We start from the raw sequence: 21,838 nt of genomic DNA, 5'->3' as shown, positions 1-21,838 counted from the left end.
CAAAGATCAAAAGGACAACCTCACTGGGGTGCTGCGGGATATTGAGACCAGCCTCAATCACATAGCTACTCACCTAACTGCCCCTACCTGTTTGCCTACTACATCTGTTGCTACTACATCTGCACAAGCCACAGGGTGGGCTATTGAGTCAGGTGAAAAGTCCCCAGTACAGTAGGAGCCTGCAGCTTTGGGTCCCCCACCCAAACATGGGAAGGGGCGTCTGAGGAAAAATCAGAGAAAGTCTGATGGCAATACACCACCCCCCAAGAAGTGAAAAAAGTGCCATTGTGTGCCAAGCGTTCCCTTTGTTGACTGTTCAAAATAAATGTGTACCATCTGATGGAGGGTCAAAGGTGGAATTTGGACTTGAATAACTGTGACTTGTCTCTGTTGGATTTCACCAGCAAAAAATATCAACTCCAATCTGCACTTTATGTTTTGTTATAAGCACACCACCATTGTGTGGCTTTTCCTAAATAAACCATGTTAGACAGCAATGGTAGCTCATGTTGTGACTTTGACTTCAGAATGTAAATATCACCCCCTAATCATAATTATGAAAGTGTCAACAACCTAGGTAATCAATTACTTATAACAAGCAAAACTAAGTGCCAGTTAGTAAACTAAGTGCCAATAAATAAATGAACTTTTGCACAGCAAAATAGATACACAACCAGGTTATCAGACATAATGTAGTACACAGTACATATTCACAGGAAGTCAATTGTCTGCACAACTGTCACTACTTGCCAGCCCAGTCAACACTCATTGTTAGCCAACTAGCTCATCATGGTTTGAACATGTTTGGGTGTGTGAAATCAGATATTGTTACCCTGAAACCGGTCCTAGGATGCTTGTTTCTGGGCCCGTGAAGACCTGGCTTGGCAGTTCGGGCTAGACTGTTACCATGAGAAACAAGGTCGAGACTGATTTGTGCATGGCTGGGTCTGAACTAGGGTAGCGAAGTGAGCTAAAGAACGATGATGGATTTAACCCAGATCTGTGACTTGGGGTGAGTTCCTGAAAAGTTTCAGCGCGTCTTCTATCATCTCCTTGTGTTTGCTTTGATATAAGACAAGTCACACCTCAATGTGGAGCACATTTTTATTGGCCAGATCCAACATGGTGCGGTATCAAAAACAATGATTATGTCCAAAATACCAGACTATCATGTCTGAAGTGCATGCCAGGGAGTTCAGCAAAATTTCCATGTCATTGTCTGTCACAGCAACATTTGTCTGGTGAGGTCACAACTCTGCAAGTCCACTCTGTGGATGCCATGCTTATGCACTCTGGTAAATAGGAGTAAAGAACATAGGTTAGCAATCATAAGTCAGACAAGTTTGATTTCTCAACCACAACAATGTTATTGTTAAAACTAGCTAGGCTTCACTGAAACATTTTCAATGTAAATTTTAACTTTTCTTAAACCAGTTTTCAAAAAACTTTAGGACATTTATCCTACACTCTCAAACGTACATACACTTTGTCCACCAGCTACATAAAAAAAAAGCTATTATGGTTCGCCATCTCCTGTCATTGCATACTTACAGTCATGTGAAAAAGTTGTGGATAAGCTGTTGTTTCAAATCCACTCTATCATCATCATCACCACTGTCCAAGCCTGAATCCTCCATCCGTGCCACCTGCTGGTCGCCTTTGCCCACTATCAGAAGTATGTTCTTACATATTGATACATTGTGTAGTATGCAGCAAGCTACCATTTTCTGGCACCCTTTCCTGGGGCATATTGGAGGGCTCCTCCCGTCTTATCCAGACAGCGGAATCTTGATTTCAGGATGCCAAAAGTCCACTCCACTATCCGCCTGGTCAGCTAGTGGGCCTTATTATATCGCACATCTGCTGGGGTGACTGAGTTGCACAATAGTATCAATAACCACGGGTGGTTGGAGTAGCCAGAGTTTCCTACATTGCACAGAGAAAAAATTTGAGTTTTCAAACAACATATCAAATGTGACTATTGTTTCATATGCCAATGATACGCAACTTGTCACCTTGTCCCTTGACCCAGCGCGGACAGCTAATACGTTTTCTCTATGCTTAGAGGAGCTAGCCTTATGGATGTCCAGCCATTGCCTTGAACTTAATGGCAAAGGTTATGATAGTCAGTAGGGCCCCCCTGCATGGTGACGTGAGGCATTATGGCAAATTCCTGACCGAAAGCTGAAGTAAAGAGTCTAGGGGTCTGGATAAATTCCAAACGTTTGAAAGCAAAATCCGAAGGGTGGCAGGGAAATATTTCAGGACTCTCAAAGTCCTGAGGAAACTCCTTGATTTTTTACGGATGACCGCCAGGAAAACTACAGTGCATGCCTTGGTCACCTCCCAGGTGGACTGTGGCAACATCCTCTATCTGGGAGCATCAAAAAAAGGACTAACCAAGCTTCAATCTATTCAAAATGCAGCCGCTTGCCTTGTCTTGAACCTTCCAAAAAGAGCAGCGGCTGCGAGGGCCCTAGCTACCCTCCATTGGTTGCTCGCGGAGAAGAGGATTGTGTTTAAGGCCATGGGCTACTGTGACAGAATTCTGTGGAAAAAAGGGCTGCTGTACTTCCGCTCTGTGATAACTGCCTATATACCAGCACAGAATTTAAGATCGAAAGGCACTTCACTGGTCACTGGGCCAAGAATACAGAAAGTCAGGATGGGAGATCAATCCTGTGGATACATTTGCAGCCAAACTCTGGAATATTCTGCCAGTGGCACTGAAATCCAAACCCTACGGAAACACTTTTCCCAAGGGATTAAAGACCTAGCTGTTCCCACCTTCCAACTGCACTCACGGCAACCATGCCGGTTCCACTGAATAGTCTGCATTATCACAGGGACACGCAAGTGGTGTAATTATGTGCTTTATAAATTGATAAATAATTATCACTATCTGACATACAACCAACACACACTACATCCATATGCAACATCATGTACCAACAAGCCAGGCCCAGTCAGGTTGCAGTTGACTCATCAAATATGGGATGATTTTGTTACACTGGATATATGCATCATGTGCAGACCCAGGGAAACAGATTTGTGAAATGCCCATGTCAGGCAAACACACCATCTGGACATTGATGTAGTAGAAATGTTTCCTGTTGTGCTACACCTGTTCAGAGGCCTGTGGTGGTATCAACACAACATGTGACATCAATAGATCCAATTACATGTGGTTTCTGTACTAATGCATAGAAATCACCCTCAATGTCAGACTATTATCCAGGTTCAGGAAACTTGATGTAGTAGTCCATGTTTTGGGTCAATGCCTGCAACACATCCCGCAGAACATTACTGAGCATGAGCTGGGACATTCCACCCAATGTTGCCACCGTGTATTGGAATGTTCCCATGGCAAAGAAATGCTGTGCTACCATCACCTTCACCTTGGGAGTTAGAGCTGTCAGATAGGTGCGCTGAAGCCTCAAATAGGGTGAATGAATGAAAATCGAATTTCTAAAGCATGATAATCACCGGGTGTATCAAGGCGCTGACAACTACTTGCACAACTCATCAATTATTGCCCTTGTGAGACGGTATTTCTTGATAATGTCTCACCCCTCAAATGTCTTTTGGTCTGAGAAGGGTCTGTACACAGGAGGCTGTCTTGCAGCTGTCTTCTATGTGTAGAGCATATGCATAGTTGGTGTTAGTTCAAAATGTACCAAGCAACATGCACTTAGACCAACAGCAAAGAGCAATTAACCACACTTAAAACTCCATGTCAATGAAAAGACACATTTCAATGAACATTGTTGACCGTAGATACATATTACAGCATACAGGTTATTGCTAAACAGGTGTGAAAGGTTTTGTGACACATCACTTAGAGTGCAGTCGGGTAATCACTAGTGTCTGTGATTGTTCATGTAAATCAAGCAGGACATACTCCAAAACTAACAAGCCAAGAAGTCTTGACTTATAATTGTGAGATCAATTATATAGTTCATCTGTACATACAATAGGACCATGTACTGCTTGACATCTGGGGTACCACATAATCTTAGTGTATCACAATGCAGTGTATACACACCAATGTCACAGGATGGACACTGTCATGTTGTCATGTCTACATTACACAAAACAATTACGTACACAAACCTTTTACAATGTAGAAGTGCCAGGAAATCCAGTTGCACACAAAGATAACCCTAAGGACTCACATATCAGAGCTAAGTGTAAGTGGCTGCTTAATGTCACAGTGTAGTCATTCCTCTAGATATGTAGTACCCAGGACATGAAACGCACACCACCTTTCCAGTCTCACATCACACAGATTGCACACAAGCTCACACTGACCTGTAATTCAGTTACTAGAGGAACACTGTACTTGGAATGCACCAAATACGTATATTGGCTGGGACCAACCCTAAGAGGCAAAATGTAGTAGTTTTAGTGCATGTTAGGATTCGCCACACAATCAAGGTTAGGTCATTATGGGAGTGTAAGCTTTTTAGTTAGTTGTCCCTTTCACCAGAAAAAATGCTGCATCCAGGCATGGAATATTCCAAACTCACAACATTTACAGAATGTTTGCATACCAGACCGACTTTTAAAAAGTTGCGGTAGGCGCATCATAACCAAATCAGACACAGCCATAGGCTGATAGTTGTTATGATGACGGTTTCGGATCTCTGTTTGTGTCCACATCTCATGTAAACCCAAAGCAGTATCAATGTATCAAATGTATCAAATTTACTTGCGTCCCGCTGATATTTGTTTGAACCGTGCGGTAGGCATGTTGTCTGTAAGCAATGGAATGCATTGGACGGTTTTGGAAAATGCGCCTGACGCATACCAACAGCTATGGCCGCATGGACTGAAGACTGCCTTTGCAGTCTAGATATAAGTCTGGCGGTTTCCTACAGGGTTCACTTGCCTAAACTAACTGCATGATTCCATGACCTCCCCATCTCTCTGCTGCTGTCCATTTCCTCTGGGAGCTACTACGTCTTGCTGTACAGGACGCTGGGCCCCAGCCTTCACAGCTGGAGAAAACAAGATGCTGCTGGACAGACTCCTGCCGCAGCTTTATGGCAAGCCAAAGGAGAAGGTGAGTGATGATCAGACAGCATTGTCAGTTAACATATGCAATAACCATGTACTTCTGGTGTTAGAAATCCTAGAGAAAACCATTTCAACATGATTTTAAAACTTGCCAAGTGTGCATGTAACTGTTCTGGGCAAGTACACTGCTATAGATGTGAATGTTCTGGTGTTAACCTCATATCACTGTTCTCAGGAGAGAGAGCCATAATTGAACACTGTTAAAGTGCACAGAATGCACCTTTGCTAACGTTTAGACCATGTGGGGAAGCTGTTCATGACCTTTGTGTACCAGTATTTGTATATGTACATGTTGCATGTGAACTAATAGCCTCTCAACATCTCACCCTTACAGGTCAATGCCCTTCAGAAGGTATACCTGTGAAGGAGCATCGCCAGGAAGTTGGACTCTGTGGGGGTCAACCATTGATCGGTGCAGTGCCCGCTGCAGGAAACAGCGGTAGGGTTTGAGAGGCTGGACCCGGAAGATTGTGACAGTCCCTCTGGGCCTGTCACCGCTAGACAAGAGGGGTATGTGCCACATCCTGACCCTCTTAATGTAACGCATCCTTGCGGTGGTCTTCCCTGACCTGGATGGATAGTTGAGAGCCAGACAGCAGCAAGGAGGGGGTGAGTATGTGCCTTGTTGCACAACATATTAACCCATGCATGTGTAAGCTTTTTAGTCTGCTGCCTATTTTTTTAGGTTGTGAGACGCACAAAAGCACTTTTCAGTGATAAAAGATGCATGTGCACCAGAATAAGTAGATGGAAGGTTATGCCCCTTTCCTCTGGGATATGTGGGGAAAAATGGCCAGGGTATTAACAGGAGTGCCATGATATTGTAATCAGAACACATAAGAGCAACATGTGCATGGAGATAGCCTTCAGAACTATTGTAAGTGATCAACATTTGTCAGCGCATTGACAAATGTCTGGACTGCACTCTGTTTGGCCACACCAACTCTGTAAACTATGTTGAAGTTGGATAACTCAACTGTGAACTCCCATACGATACATCCAGGTAGCAGGTACTGTCTTTGTTGAGGGCTTAGTGAGTAGTGATTGGTCAGTGTACTAATGTTAAGTCCAAGCACTGGTGCCCAGTGAACTCCTATGTATCCGATGGGCAATTTACAGGTTTGGTAACTCATGTCACCTGTCACACTGGCCTTTCACTTGCTTGAGTGTAGGAATCCGTCCTCCCTATTCCAAAACTGAGTCCATATTTCTGACTCTGTCATAGTGACAATACATGCCATTCAGTGGTGAACAAAGTAGGTCTTTAGTGGAAACAGGGATTTTAATTAAAGGAATGATGTCAGATACACATTTACAATGGTTCTCATGTGTGTATATGTTCTTAACTACCACTTTATGTACCAAGACAGTTTCCGGGGCTGGAATGGTTTTTTGAAAGTGACATAAGAGGTCAGGGTAGAGGTACTCCGACCTATGTTTGACAAATGGGGGTGTTAGTGACACAAGTTATGTGGCCTACATTGATTTTTTAAATCAAACCCGATATTCGTGACTGTGCCGCGACTGCCAGCATGGCCCCTCATGTACCGTCATGGATAACAACATATTCGCGCTTCACAGCCTTCCCATGAAAACTGCAAATCAATTTTGAAGATGGATTTTTCACAAACTACCTTGAAAAATATGATTTTAAACAGTGCACTAATAAACCCATAGTGTCATGGTTATTGACGTCCATGCAAACATGGAAAATTGGTTTAAAAGATTGCTTTTATACACACTCCCTATAAAAGGATACCTTTAAACAGTGGAGTAACCCCTAGTGTCTAAAATACTGTAAAATGTATGCATATGTTTTTTTTACCCCCCTTAAAAAAGACACCATCGTCACATTGCCAAAGTCATCGTGACAACCGGTGTAATCGTGAAAACGGGAATTAGGAATCAAACACAGTTTTCCAAAAAGTTACTACAAATATATGTGCACAAACAGGTTCTTTAAGTTATTAATGTGTGTATTGTAATAGTTAGAATGTGTTATTTAGATTTTTTAATGTGGTGATGGTCGTTAAATGTTTGCATTTGTTTTGCGATTTCGGATGTGATTGCGATCATAGCATCGTCATCGTGAAGTTCAGAAATTCCCCTAAAAAATCGTTTAAAAATGAAATTAACAACTATTTGGGTGGCTATGATATGAGCCTTGGTGTTGAGAGTGTGTATAAGAAAGCTACATATAAGACTATGCAAAGTTTCAGATTGCCTAGAACCCCCCTATTCTCTCTGTCTGTAAAGTGAGATCCATCACCTCTATATATACGATTCATGTCAAAATGCAGATTGTTGTTGTAGTCAGAGCCTATGTTATTGTCACTGAGGAAAGCAGAAACAGTTTTATTAATGTGTTTCCTGGTTTGTCAATCTGTGGATAGAATTGATTTGATCACTTCCATGTCTGTCTTTGGTATATATTAGAGTACAAAAAGACAGTGTGAGGGAAAAGCGACATCAGTACCGCAAAGGTGTCTTTCATTAGGATTTACAGCCCTACCCTAGTCAATGTGCCTAGGTCATTGCAACCTTAGTGCACAATCAGGATGTGAGGAGCTTGGACATCCACAGTGGTTTTGTCTAAAGGCAGCAGCTGATGAAAATGTAACCCTCTCTGGCCAAACCAACTAATATCCACATTTGACAAACCCAAGTCCCTTGCAATATCTTTGTTTTTTGAAGCCTTTGTAGCCTAATACACATAGCTGTAGCCCACAATTCACACTCTAAGAAAGAGTGGCACACAAGACAGGTCTGCAGTAGGCCTGGGCGAAAATTTCATTCCGTTCGCGGAAATTGCGATAATTTGACATTTTCGCGTTCCGCAGAGAGCGCGAAAATGTCAAAATTTCCAGTTTCCGCAGCTTGGCGATAATTTGTTTCTTGCTCGCGCTGTAAAATAATACATTCTCGCGCGCGCGCGATCGCCTTACCTGAATCCCTGCGTTCGCCGAAAAGTTTTCTTGATCCGGTCGCGTTCTCCATGAGATGTTGTATTGTTTTTAGCCATTTGCGCTGTCTCGCAGTGACGTCATGCATCGCGCGATCACGTCTTTGTTCTCGCGATCATGCACCGCTAGACAACTCAAAACAAGATGGCCGCGCCCGCAAGCAACCACATGGGTAAGTTGGACGACCCGCAACCATGCAGAAAATCTCGCGAACATGCGGGAAAAAAACTTCCGCATCTTCGCGATATTTCCTCTTGTTTGCGATAATTTTAAACATTTTCGCGATAATTTGCGAAAGTTAATTTCGCAAATTCCGCCCACCCCTAGTCTGCAGCTGAAAATTACATTTGGTACGGTGAAAGACAGTGAAAATGCATGTGTGCTTATTGTTTGAAAAGAACTCGAAATTTGATTGGATGCAGGTGAATAAAAGTAGGTTGAATTTGGAAATGATTACTAAACAGATGTTTCATTGACTCTGGTAAATAAGCAAAATGTAATAGAGAGAAGGCTGGGCTTTACAGTATGTGAAGTAAACCACATCTGGTGTTGTTTATTTTGTAACTAGTATGGTCCTTCTGGAATGTGTTGGGAACTTGTGACCTACTGGTTAAACAGGGTTTCTATTGAGAATCTGCAGAAGGTATATTGGGGAAAGGTGTTAAGGAAACAGATATTAATTTTTACAAATTGGGGAGATGTATGTTCATTGTTTTATAAAGTAGGTAAGATTCCGTAGTGAGGATTTTCCAAGAAAATGTAGTATAGAAAAATGCATTTCAGATGCACTTCCTTCAAGAAAAATATTAAAAAGGGAAAATTAAGTCAAGATCTCACTAAACAGCTACAGTCAAAGTTTATGTAAATATGATTAAATATGTGTTTTCACAAACATGCGGTATTCGCGCTGTTTCCAAGATAATTGCGACATTGTCGTAAACACTAAAAATGTGAAATAAGATGAATAATGTACTTTGAAAAAAAGATGACAAATACACCAATAAGTAGTGCTCCATGCAGATGTAATGCTCAATATCTAATTATAGAAATGAAATAGAATTTTTTAAAACTGTAGAAATTCACTGAAAAACCAAAGGTTAAAGGGATGTTATAGTTAGGAAATAGATTTTGAAAAACCATAGAAATTCACTGAAAAAACAAAGGTCACAGGGACATTATAGTTAGGCTTACATTTCACTCATACAAAACCAGAGAAATTCAGCAGTTATATTCATCTTAGCTAACTATAACTCATGCCCCCCGAAATGCACTACTTATGACCTCACATATGACATCTCTCATGGTGTCACTCATGACATCTCAAATGGCATCACTGATGACGTCACTCATGACATCATCTAGTGACTTGGAGTGTTTAAAAAAAGTTGATGAGTGTTAAATATGTATACCAAGGTGTATTTGTGAATGAGTGTCTGTATGGTTTAGTGACTGGTTGTGGGAATGTTTGTGTCAGTCTGTTAGTTGGTGTCCAAGTGGTTGTATGGGTATGTGAGTGAATGTATAGTTGAGTCATTGGTTTTCTCAGTACCTACATGGGTGTCTGAGTTTCTGTGTAGGTGGGTGAGGGGCTGTGTGACCTCCCCCTTTTCTGTGTGTGGTTCTTGACAGAAATAACTAACTATTGACCCCCAACACCTAGGTGACAAAAATCCCCTTGGTGTGGGAGACATTAGTTATTATTTTTTCAATAACAAAATTAGGGAGTTTATTTTTTTAAAACATAACTCTTTAGTTTAGTTGCCTACCAAAGCTCTTGTACCATGTCAGGAACTGCCTTGACAGCTGTTCCTATCAAGATACAGGGATTATTTCTGAGTCAATGTTAAACTCTAAATTTGTGCATTAGTCTACCTGGCTGGGGGATATCCTCTGCCACCCATTCAGACTGCAGTATGTCTACCAAACTCTAGATCAGAACTTTAAAATGTACGTTCATGAACATATAAATATAATGCTGTTTTTATGCTGCTCACCACACATCTGTGATCATGTGATTCAAAGCTAACACAAAGAGACCACCTGGGTTAAAGGGTATGCTAAAAAAGTGATCAAGCATAGCATACTTTACTTGCAACCTTACAATATTTATAGCAATAAATAACATAAATATTGGTGCTCAGCTGTGTGTGCTGGAATTTCACATCTTTATAAATCTGCTTCTTTCCTTTTAGGTTCTATTCTTTACAACCATGCAAACAGGCAACATGACACATGTGGTGGAGTTCATTCTTTTAGGACTCACAGAGGACCCAGCACTACAAATTCCTTTGTTCTGTTTCTTCCTCCTGGTCTACAGTATTAACCTTCTTTGCAATATTGGGATCATGGTCTTGATCACAATAAACCATAAACTTCACAGCCCCATGTACTTCTTGCTCTCCTGCTTGGCCTTTGTAGACATCTCATTTTCCTCTGTAGCTGTCCCCAACATGTTGGTCAACTTCCTATGGACATGGAAGACAATTTCTTTTACAGGTTGTGTAATACAGATGTTTTTATCATATGTAGTGGGAAGTGTAGATGTTTTTATGATGGTATTGCTGGCCTATGATCGGTACACAGCTATCTGTAATCCCTTGCTCTATCCTGTCATAATGAGCAATAGAAGCTGCCTCTATCTTCTTGTTATCATAGGTGCAATTGCGATCATCAATTCACTAACACATGCAGTTTTCACCTTTACCCTGCCCTTCTGCAAGGATAATAAGATCAATCATTTCTTCTGTGATGTACCTGCACTCTTGAAGCTTGCCTGCTCTGATACCACCTTCAATGAAATGGTGCTGATTTCAATGGCAGGTGGCCTCATAGTGATATCACTAATCATCATCCTTATATCATATGTCTACATAATTTCTGCCATTCTAAAGATAAGTTCCTCAGAGGGGAGGAAAAAGACCTTCTCCACTTGTTTTTCTCATTTTGTCTGTGTCACGTTATTTTTTGGCACACTTGTTTTTATTTACGCCAAGCCCACCGCAAGCCACTCAATGGCCATGGACAATGTGGCATCCGTCTTTCATATGATAATAATTCCTACGCTTAATCCGCTAATTTACAGCTTTCGAAACCACGAGATAAAGCAAGCCCTGAGAAAGTGCTTAGGAAAGACCAGTGCCTCGAAATAGAGAAAAAGCATCAACATGTTCTTCTGATCTTTTACATCAGTTCTTCATTCTGAGACTTCCAATTGGGCCTCTTACTCATTTTTGACAATTTTAAGGTGTATCTGGTTCCACAGGATGGCAAGATTATTAAGCAACCTGTCAGACACATCTGACTTCAAGGATTTGGAATAAACATGTAGAAATGTAATGCAAGTCAGTGTCCTGCTGCTTTACTGCAACCTGGTTCATTCAAATATCTAATACAATGAACAGAATGTGTACATACTTGTCTATTTGTTTATTTCACTGTATTTGATCATACATGTTATTGTGCCATTTACATGTTAAAATAACCGGGGGGTTAGCCCATAAGTCTAGCTTAAGTGTGCTAACACATGCAATCATAGATAAACACACACTTGCACTTTGCATGTGTTTTACATAAAACCAGACTTATTTACTTTAACTATGTTACTGTCATAGCTGTCTCTGTAGTGGGGTGCATAACTCAGACTTTTTTTGACATTATGCTCTCCTTGAAATTATGCTTTGAATTGATTTTTTTTAAAGGTGTTCTTCTCTGTAGTCTGTGCTGGCATAAAGTGCATTTAGGGTTTATGTGAGAGTGTGCATCCTTTGGTAAGTGCGTAGATGCCCTTTTTGGGGGTGTTTTAGCTGGGTGAGACTGTTTGCAGAGCTTTCTCTGTGGTAGACAATGCTTATCTCTGAGGTCTATCTATGGGAGTACATTCATTAGAGTGCATATGTAATGGCAGAAGTGTGCTAGTGGGACTGCACTGTTCTCTGGGCTTGTTGTGCCAGGTAGATCTCCTTAAGGAAGAAAAACACACGATTATATTTTTGTTTTCTGATATGAAATGTACAAGCAGGAAATAATTCACTTTAGAAAAGTTAAGAGCAGTGGCAGTGCCTCGGCATTGAATGTGAGATTGTTGCATGGATGCATCATGTTGCTACTTAGTAGGATAAGCTTGAACTTTGAATGATAGAGTGTAAATAATAACGTATAGCACAGCAGTCTGTGTTAACCAGTATAGAAAGCAGATTGCATTATAAATCAATTGAGTGGTACTCCATTGCTGACTTTGGAATAGTGGAAGGCAGGATCTGCCTTGCTATGATTCGAAATTGTTACCACCAGCTCACCGTCTATGCTAGACTATGAAACACAACTCTGGGTGCAGGTGAAATTTCAATTATGCTAATTTAATTTAGGAGCTTCATATTACACTTATTAAGTGAAATTACCTAGATTACACCACTATGGTAAGTCACAGAAAAATTATCAGGAGCTTGGGAACAACATGGACAGAAGTTGTTATCGATAATAGTTCTTCTGTTTTTGGCTCTTTTTTTCTGCACAAAATATACCCTCATGATCAAAAGGGATGCAGTTTGCTTTAAAAGTTAGTGGTGAATTTATCTGTTGTATAATTACACGTAATTTGATGAAATTTGATGAAATTTCAATACTTGGTGCTTTATTGCTCTCACCTGATTTGTTATTTATGGATAATGAAATAACACTTGATATTCTGGCAAACAATGTTCGCAATCAACTGCAAAGAGAACAGTTCATTAATTGGATAATGATATCATCTTATTTGTAGGAGCTCAGAAAACTGTCATGATGAAAACAATCAAATCATACTAAATAGATGTTGTGCATAAAGCTCACTAGTTATCTTCATTGCAATACAGAAGATGTGGCAAGAGCAAAATAGCCTTAAGAAATTATGGAAATGACACATTTATTCCAATTGGAATAACTAAACAGTAAGATACTACAAAATATGCTGGAAAGGTAGAGAAAAAACTAGAGAGTGCTGAAGCACAGTAGCAGTGCTGTGGTTGAGATCACGAAACAGATGAGAACGGGACAAAAATGTGCGCAAAGGCGGTGAAAACGTTGAAAGCACTAGTTTCTGATAAGCTAACACGCTAAAGCAATTTCTAAAAAGCAGTATGATACTGCTTAGCTAAAAACTTAAATAATAAAACATGGCTTTCGAATTTCGAGTTTCTTAGAATATGTTTGTATAATGGGATGCAGCTATTCAGGCTTCATCAGAGCTCATCGGAATAAGGAAAATATGGGTTGTCAGTGAAGACACCTTCTGCACAACGTTTGGAATCAAAGTGCGGATCACACCAGATTGCCAGGATTCCCCTTGACATATTTTGTGGTGAAGATCTCTCTTAATCAGTGATCAAACGCCTGGATGTTTTAATTAATTGTTTTCATCACATATTTACAAAATCTAAGAATAAACTAACATGGCACAAAATGGGTCAGCTCTATCCACTTGTTGACTCGATCTTTGTAGACAATAAATATACCACATAAAGTGGCCATATAGAAATAGCTACACTATTTGGCATGCAAAAAAACATGTAATTCTGTAGGATTGTCAACCATGATGATATCAGATTTTTCCACATGCTCAAAGAACTCCACACATTCTATTAAAGATAAGGGAAAGGATAACCTTAGTCAGGGAATGAAATCAAGCTGCCTATAAGAGAACTGTAACGTTTATTACAAGAATATGACCTGTAATGTAATTGTTGGGGTAGTAGCATATTTTTGTTTCTGATTAATTGTTGCTGGATTTTAAAACAATGCAGCAAAGACAAATTCCTTTCATTGTGCATATGTTCACAAGTTGGGGTTTCAGTCTTTTGACCATCTATAAAGTAATTTGCATATGTTGCCTTCATTGTTCACAGCCAGATGTTGCATCTGGTCCTTCTGTTGCAGTTGTTGCTAGTGTTCTGGTTGATGTTATTGTTGGCTGCTGTGAGACAAGACTTAAATCTCTGGAAGTTGAAGGCAGTACCCCATAACTACGGTGTGGGACTCTAAGTTCCAGCAATTATTCTTCCAGCCTTAGAATGAAACTGGGCAGAATTTTTAAAAATTTGTGATCAGAAAGCATCCTGGAAATGTCAGGTGTTGATTTGGACCAGGATATTCAAAGAGTTCATCTGGATACTTTCAGGAGATACCCTGTAAGAGGAAAACCGAGAACTATCTTAATAAACTTCTGCACCTATAACATAAAGGAACCAATTCTCACAGCAGCCCTTAGAGTCAAATAGTCGGGGTTGGCTCGACCACAGTGTTGGGAGCTCTTTTGATAGATGAAGATAGGGGGGTTAAAGATAAAATACCTCAGGCAGACCCCCGGTTTCCCTTTATTCTTGGGTCTGTCTGGGTCAGTAAAAAAATCTAACAAAACTGGTCTTTTTGGGGTATTATGGTCCTAAGACCCTAGTGCCGACATGTTTCAGTCCAGAGCGGTCAAAAAAGGTCCCGGACTTTCTTCAGGGCAGAAGGTAAACCCCTATGTGAGGGCTCTTACAGGAAGGGGATTCCCAATACTTTCTGCAAGGCGAGGGCAGAGTAGCTACTCCTCGCTGTGTGTTTATTGTTTGTGTATCTGTGTATAGCCAGTCTCCATCTGAAGGGTTACAAAAGGGCACAGATACACCGTAAAACCATTAAAAAGAAAGTTCAGTCAGTGTCATACCCAATAGGTGTATGGTGATTACATGCTGACCTTTATGTGCATGCCTCCGATGGAGGAGAAGTCCTCTCATTGTGCCACTCATCCTGTATAGCTCTGTGACATTCTAGTTATATGTGACAGATTTAGTGAGGTGGCGATTTTACTCGCATTCTAACACTATCTGCGTGTTAGTCGCAACTTCTTTATCAGTAACAGTATCGCACCAATGTAAAACAGTCTCAGATTGCAGTAGTAGTTGCACCGTTTCTTAGAAATGACTAAACGAACACCATGCATGTATAGACACACTAATTCATTTGCGTTCATCATCTCTTCATACCGTCATTCCGACTTACCAATTGCAGAAGGGCTGCGCGTTTCACACAGGACCGGAGCGATGATATGGGTGGTCCTATTGTTAGTGTTTTCAAGAAAAGATGAAGGTGGTGGTGAGGGGGGTAGGTAGGACCAGCATTGGCGCAGGATTCCCCAGAGTAAGAAAGAGCGTAAGATCAAGTGTGCTGACACCGAGAATGTCACAAGACTGTTCGCGCACTTACTTCAATAGGAGTTCTCACCCAGCCTTTCAACCTGGTTCCGGTCCTCGGCTCGTGCAAATAGTGAGACGAGAGAACTGGTATTTAAATATATATTTGGCGCCATGGAGTAAGAGAACGAAGTACGCCTACCCCGGGTGAACCGGAAGTGATGCTGCCCCACCGTGACCTTGCGTGGGGAGCTGCCCCAGGCATGATCGGAAATGTAGTCGAATGCTCAGTGTGCGACTTGAGCTTTGTAGTTTGAATGTCAATCTTGAATAATCATTGTCACGCCGTACCAGCAGTGTGGGGAGCGAGCTAAAAATATGGGCTTGACTTTCAGTCAGGGGTGCCCATGAGACCACATTCATTTGTTAACTCAAACGGGAAAAGGCCAAAATGCAGTATTAATGATCCGCTTGAGGTGAAGAAATAAGGATATGGTGGGACTGAGGTCTCATAGTTAGCAGTTGATGGTTAAATAGTGTTTTTGTAATCAGATGATGTTGATTCAAAGGTATAAAAACACGAGAGATAGGAGATAATCATGCAGCTTGTTTTATAAATGATGGTGCTGTCCTTACAGGTCAAGATAAATAATGTGTCTCTCTAAATATCTGGAGTCCTTGTGATACAACTTGAAAATACCTCATTCAGACCATAGATTAAATGGCATAGAGGGGTATTTTCAGATTCCATACATGCTAGAAGTAGTGAACACGCCCCAGTTGATAACTGAGGAAAAAAGAGCTAATGGTATATACATATTTATTCCGGGGAGGTTCGTTCTAGGTTTTAATAATGCACTAATGTGTGGATGGAATGTCTGATTCATTTGTTGAGTTGGCTCCACGGGATGCCGTCGTTCAATCCCGTCTCATGGATTTTCAAACGATATACCCACCATTGTTCTTTGTCTAGTAGTTTTTTTTCTCGGTTCCCACTACCCTTGACTTTTTCAATCACCATCCATCTTATGTCAGTGTCTTTGTGATGTTTCTCCACATAGTGTGCTGTGAGTCTGGTTGCTGTGACAGCCCTCCTGATTGTACTTCTGTGTTCGCCTATGCGGATCTTGACCTTGCGGCTGGTCATACCTACATAGAGTAGGTCACATGGACATTTGATCAGGTAAATGACTGATTCTGTGTTGCAGTTGGTGTGGGATCTTTGTTCCCATGGGGGTGCGTAGGCCTAGGTCAATATTTTTGGTAGGTTCAGTGAATTCACACACTACACATGTCCCACACGGGAAGTGGCCAGTGACTGGCACGGTGTTCCACAAAGTGGCTGTCACTTCTTGGTTCGTATGTGTCTGTATGAACAAGGGAGTCTTTTAGGCTCCTGTTTCTCTTGAATGAGAACATAGGTTTCTCATACGTTAACTTGTTCGATGTGAGTATTGTCCATTTCTTATTGATTATTTTTTTTATGTTATTTGATGAGGAGTTGAAGGTGGTAACACGAATCATTTGTTGCGGTTGAGTTTTTTCCGGAGTATCCAAAAGGGCCTCTCTCGGGGTGATTCGTGCTCTTTTCTTGGCGCTCTAGATGATTTTAGTAGGGTAGTTCTTTTGCTTCAGTTTTTCTTGAGCTTCCTTCCTATAATCACGGATTTCGGAGCAATTCCTGCAAATGCGTGGAAATTGTCTTACTGGTAAATTCTCTCTCAGAGATCGTGGGTGTGCGCTGTCAAACCTTAACAGGCTGTTTTTGCCAGTTGGTTTTGTGTATAAGGAACTGCTAAATGTGCCATTTGAGGCAATAATGTTAATGTCTAAGAAGGAGATCTTCTCCCTAGCTGAACCGCAAATGTGGGTTCAGCTGATTGATCCAGTTCCCGAACTCTAAAAGCGTCCCCTCTTCTCCTTTCCAGACCATGAAGACGTTGTCAATGTAACGGTACCATTTACAGATGTTACTACTGTATGGCTTCGAGTCCCATATGTGTTGATTTTTGAAGTGGCTCATATACAGGCAGGCAATGCTAGGAGCAAATGTGCTGCCCAAAGAAGTACCATGGACCTGAAGGTATAGTTGTTCTTCAAATTTAAAAAAGTTTTCTGTGAGTGATAATCGTATCAGGGTGATGATCCACTCAACAGTGGCTGTCCATTGCCAGTCTTCTTTCCTGAGTACTTCTTCTATAACTGCAATGCTCTCATTCAGGGGTATACTGGTGTATAGGGCCTCGACATCAAGACAGACCAAGATGTTATCATTTGGATTGTACTCGCTATCTTGTAGGAGGTGGAGTAAATGTTTGGTGTCTTGTACAAATGATGTTATATGTCTAACTAATGGACATAAGAACCAATCAGTGTATTTGGACAGTGGTTCGAGGATTGATCCGATACCGGAGACTATTGGTCTGCCAGGTGGGGGTATTAGAAAAGGGGTGTCCGCAGTTCATCCTGGTTTAGGAAAACATGTTCTTTTTTGGAGATCCAACCTTTTTCAAGGGCATCTGTCGTCATGGAGGAGATGGTTTTCCTTAGTCTTTGTGTAGGGTCTCTGTTGATCTTTTTGTAAAACTTATCGTCAGTCAGGAGAGTGAGACATGTAGTCCGATAGGTTTTAGTGTTTTGAATCACTGTGGCTACTCCCTTGTCTGGCGGTTTTATGATCAGATCTGTCCTGTTTCTCAATTTCTCCAGGGCATTACGTTCCTTGTTACTCAAATTGTTGTAGGCGTTCTTCTGTGGTTGGAGTTCCTCAACCTCTTTTATCACTGCCTTCTCAAGTGCGGCTTAGAGAATGAGTATGATGTCCAGCTCATAAGGCAGTGCCCAGCCATCCAGTCCCCTGGCAAGAAGTAGGCAAGGTGTTGATCAGAACTCTGAGTGTAAATATTGAGGTCAGCTTTGCTTTATAAGGCTGTTGATCTTTTACCTTAATATTGATTGCATGATGAGAAATCTGTATAAAATGGGTCTCTACACTGCCACCGTTCTGCCAGGACTGGGTAGATTCTGCTAGACATGTTGGTAAGCTCAGTTGCCCTGGGCCCCTTTTCTGTTAAATGCTACTTAACATTATTTATTGTAGGTGGGGTGCATTCCTGTGGTTATAGGACACAAATCATACTCATAAAGTCAGAGGATTGAGGCAAACATCAACAGTTTGATGAGGATAGTGGTGGTTACCACTTAAGTCCTCCTCAACCATTGATTTAAGAAGGCTGGTTAAAGGAGACTAAAATCCACAATGGTCGTGTTGCACCCTTTTCCAGCCCCCTCCCAGATTGTGTCTCCTGCTTATGTCATATATGAAGACAAAAAAAAAAGAATGTGGACAGAATATTTTTGTACTGTGAATTAAGGATGTGTGGCATGAATGTACTTTTTGGATGCGATAATGTCATGCTGCAGCCTTATATTACAAGCTAAGGGGAGGACTAAGCTCGCAACCAATACATGTGCTTCTGTGTTTTCATTCACACATGTTGGAGCGAACTATCAGACACCTTATTTACCTGGCCCATCATACTGTCCTGCTAAATTCCCATGTAAAAGCCTCAAACGGAAGTAGTATATGTAGTATATGTTTCAGGCATTTGACTTGGCCCCATATGTCCGCATCCATGGTCATAGCTTTCGCAACAACATCTCCTCCTCCTACAATGACATAGTAATTGATCTGTTTGTATTGCTCAAACAGAAGTTGAAACATGTAATAGGTCAAGTTCCAATGTGTTGGCACCACCTGTATCAGGACTTTAGCTAGTTCTCTTTTATTATGCTGAATGATCCACAAATGCTTCTGGGCTTTAAAAGAATGGCTGAAATGAGTGCACATTCTTCTGCAGGTGATCAGTATGTTGCTTACTATGACTTCTTTTTTGAGAAACTATTGAACCACCGGGTTGATGCAATGTGCCAAACACAGGACCCTGAACTAGCTTCCACCTAACATGGCCTCAACTATGTTTCTGCCATTGTCTGTGGCAACAAATCCAATTCTGAGAATTCTGCGTCACAGCTATTCATGCACCTTGCTGTTAAATTCTTACAAGATATTTCTCCATTGTGAACATGGCCATCGTTGCATGCCACTGAACGCTCTTGAAACTTTCTTCGGGCCAAGACCTGCAGATATCTTTTGCTTTATCCCCCCCAAAAGAGATCGAGTGTGCAGTGATTTGCATATAATCAGTCACCTGATAACTGGCCCACATCATAATGCAGTGCTGGAACAGAAACTCTGGAAAAATAGGTCCAACTTGGTATCTTCCATTCCGGGTAGATGGCTGCCATAAATTCTAAGAAACTCTGCCATTCCACAAAAGAAAATGGGAGGAGGTCCAATGCTAATTTTTTTGCCAACATCCTATTGTACAAATGTGCAGTTGGGTGATTCTGCTCGTACAGCCTCTCTTGCTTAACATGTCCATAACAGTAGCCTGGATGTTCTCCCTTTCTGGGGTCCACTTACATAGGCATCTTTTAAGGAGTAGATGATGGTGGTAGACTCAATGTGTGTTGTGGTAGGGCACTCACTGTTATGCCGTGGTGTCTCCATCTCACTCAGAGTCTTATGCCATTGTGAAGTCACTGAGGTGGGTGAGTCTGCTGCTACACTGCCTGAGACATGGCTGCTTTGCATGAAGATGACATCCTTTTCTTCCTCACCATCACCTTCACCATGATTGGACTTGCAGCTGATATTCCCCGGCTTCCCTTACCACCACGACCATGTTCAGTAATTTCTTTAAGGTGCTCCTCTACACTTGATTGTGTGGTGTTTTTTCATATTGGTTGTTTGTCCGCCAGTAACATAATTTATATCAGGCTCACCTTAACAAACATTTATGTTGCAAATGCTTCATACTGCAATATGCTCCCCCTATTTGCTAATGGTAAAAAAGTCCTAAACTGGGGAGAAGTACTTTTTACTGTGCCACTGCCAATGCCTGAAGAAGAGCTGGTGGAGGTATGTGGATGTGTCATTGATTGCCTTTTTGCTTCTCCTCAGGTAGGGGTTACTGCGTGTCACCTGCCACAATGATTGCCCCGTTGTCGTCATTCTCCTCATCATACCCTCCCATAAGTCAAAGTCTTTCAGGAACTTTTATTTTCCCTTGTCTCTCCTGTTTTCTCCTTAACTCTGCCGGGGGCCACTCCATTTCCCTATTATCATCATTAGAAGTGGTGCTTGGAGAAGATGTTGGAGTAGTACCCCTCCTTTTTCCGTGCTGGAGATCTCGGAGCCAATGATTCTAAAGGTGGAGTTTCTTGCTTGGAAGGAAGCTCAACCTCCTGTTCTAATCCAACATCAAGAAAATGTACCATGGCTGGATGCGGCAGCTGTCCGCTTTGCTCTGTTTCCTGAAATAATTGTGTAGTACTTTGCGAAAGGGACAAATCAAATTCAACGTCACTTCACCTCCTCCCATAATATGATTAGCAGGTTTTAATATCTCAGGATTTAAAACAGGTGCACATTTCTTATATTATTCAGCTGGTAAGCCATCTTTGCCACAGGCCTTACAGTTAGCCAGAGATTTAACTACCTCCTAAACTTATTCTAAGAAGAATTTAGCTATCAATGCTTGGACATATCTTTGTCGTGGCTTTGGAATGGGGAGCTGACTTAAAATGTTCTCAAGTTGGGAACATCTACCATCTGATTTATACTTTGTATATGTTCATAATAATATTTTTCATGAATTTGAGCGGGGTATACAATATGAGTTCTTGTTTCTTCTTCAATGAGTGAATTTATCTTATGAGCTTGCCGTTCTTGGACCTGCCAGGCTAAAAATGTCCCTACATATTCACGTTGTTCATCATAGTAGTCGTGCATGAGCAGTCTAGCTTTTCTGACCTCCAACTTGTTAACATACGTACTAGTTCGCAAATATTCCTGTTGTGATTCCAGTACTCTGAATTCTGTCAGGTGTTTTCTCTTCATAAACCTCTAGAGGTTATGCAACCATGAATGGTTGTTTTAAATTCTTCACAAACATTTACCACACTGGCCGCATTAGTACTCTCCTTAAAGTAGTTTACCATCTCATTCTGTATCTCATTACACCAGTCTTCATTTTCCAGTTTCACCTTGTGGAAGACCATCTCCGAACAAACCTTTATTTCTAATTCCTTGTCACTTGCATCTAAAACAGAGAGTGATCGGAAAAGCCAGTTAGGACATGACTATAAATACTTAACCTCATGTCAAATGAGGAAAGAAAATAATTTAATATTGCTGCAGATTTATGCCTTTAAAATATACCTGTCCTGATATTTCTCTCACCATAAATCTACTAGGTTTAGAACCTTCATATAATTTGACATGATTCTAGCCATCCATGGCTTATTCTGCTTATGAGTATTGGATGATGTATCTAGCTATGGATTCATAAGAAATTTAAAATCCCTGCCTAGAATCAGCTTCCCTAGAACGGTCAACAAAGTCACATACAGTGCTACTAATGGTAGTGGTGCTGGATTATCTAAAATCGGGGCATAGATTGTAGCTATAGTTACTCTAAAATTGTTAACTAGATCACTAACCAGGTCCAACCTCCCTTCTTTATCTGTTTGGCAGGAGTTAACATGGTACAGGAGATGTCTATTTATATAAATTGCAACCCT

The 21,838-nt window shown here is 41.1% G+C and overlaps 1 protein-coding gene across 1 annotated transcript; it reads left to right on the top strand.

The window, feature by feature from the left end:
* The first annotated feature begins 10,252 nt into the window (after nt 1-10,252).
* LOC146853904 (olfactory receptor 5AP2-like) lies at nt 10,253-11,191 on the top strand. The gene has a single exon (XM_085650444.1). It carries the CDS (start codon nt 10,253-10,255, stop codon nt 11,189-11,191), a length of 939 nt encoding a protein of 312 aa, XP_085506570.1.
* The last annotated feature ends 10,647 nt before the right edge of the window (nt 11,192-21,838 follow it).

The sequence above is a fragment of the Triturus cristatus genome, chromosome 4_1 (genome assembly GCF_964204655.1).
Source record: "Triturus cristatus chromosome 4_1, aTriCri1.1, whole genome shotgun sequence".
In the NCBI taxonomy this organism is placed as follows: domain Eukaryota; kingdom Metazoa; phylum Chordata; class Amphibia; order Caudata; family Salamandridae; genus Triturus; species Triturus cristatus.
The sequence above is the reverse complement of the archived record's forward strand: the minus strand, read 5'-3'. Positions and strand labels throughout refer to the sequence as shown.

Excerpts from the sequence above, each read along its gene's own strand:
- LOC146853904 (XM_085650444.1), top strand. The coding sequence starts at position 10,253 with ATGCAAACAGGCAACATGACACATGTGGTGGAGTTCATTCTTTTAGGA.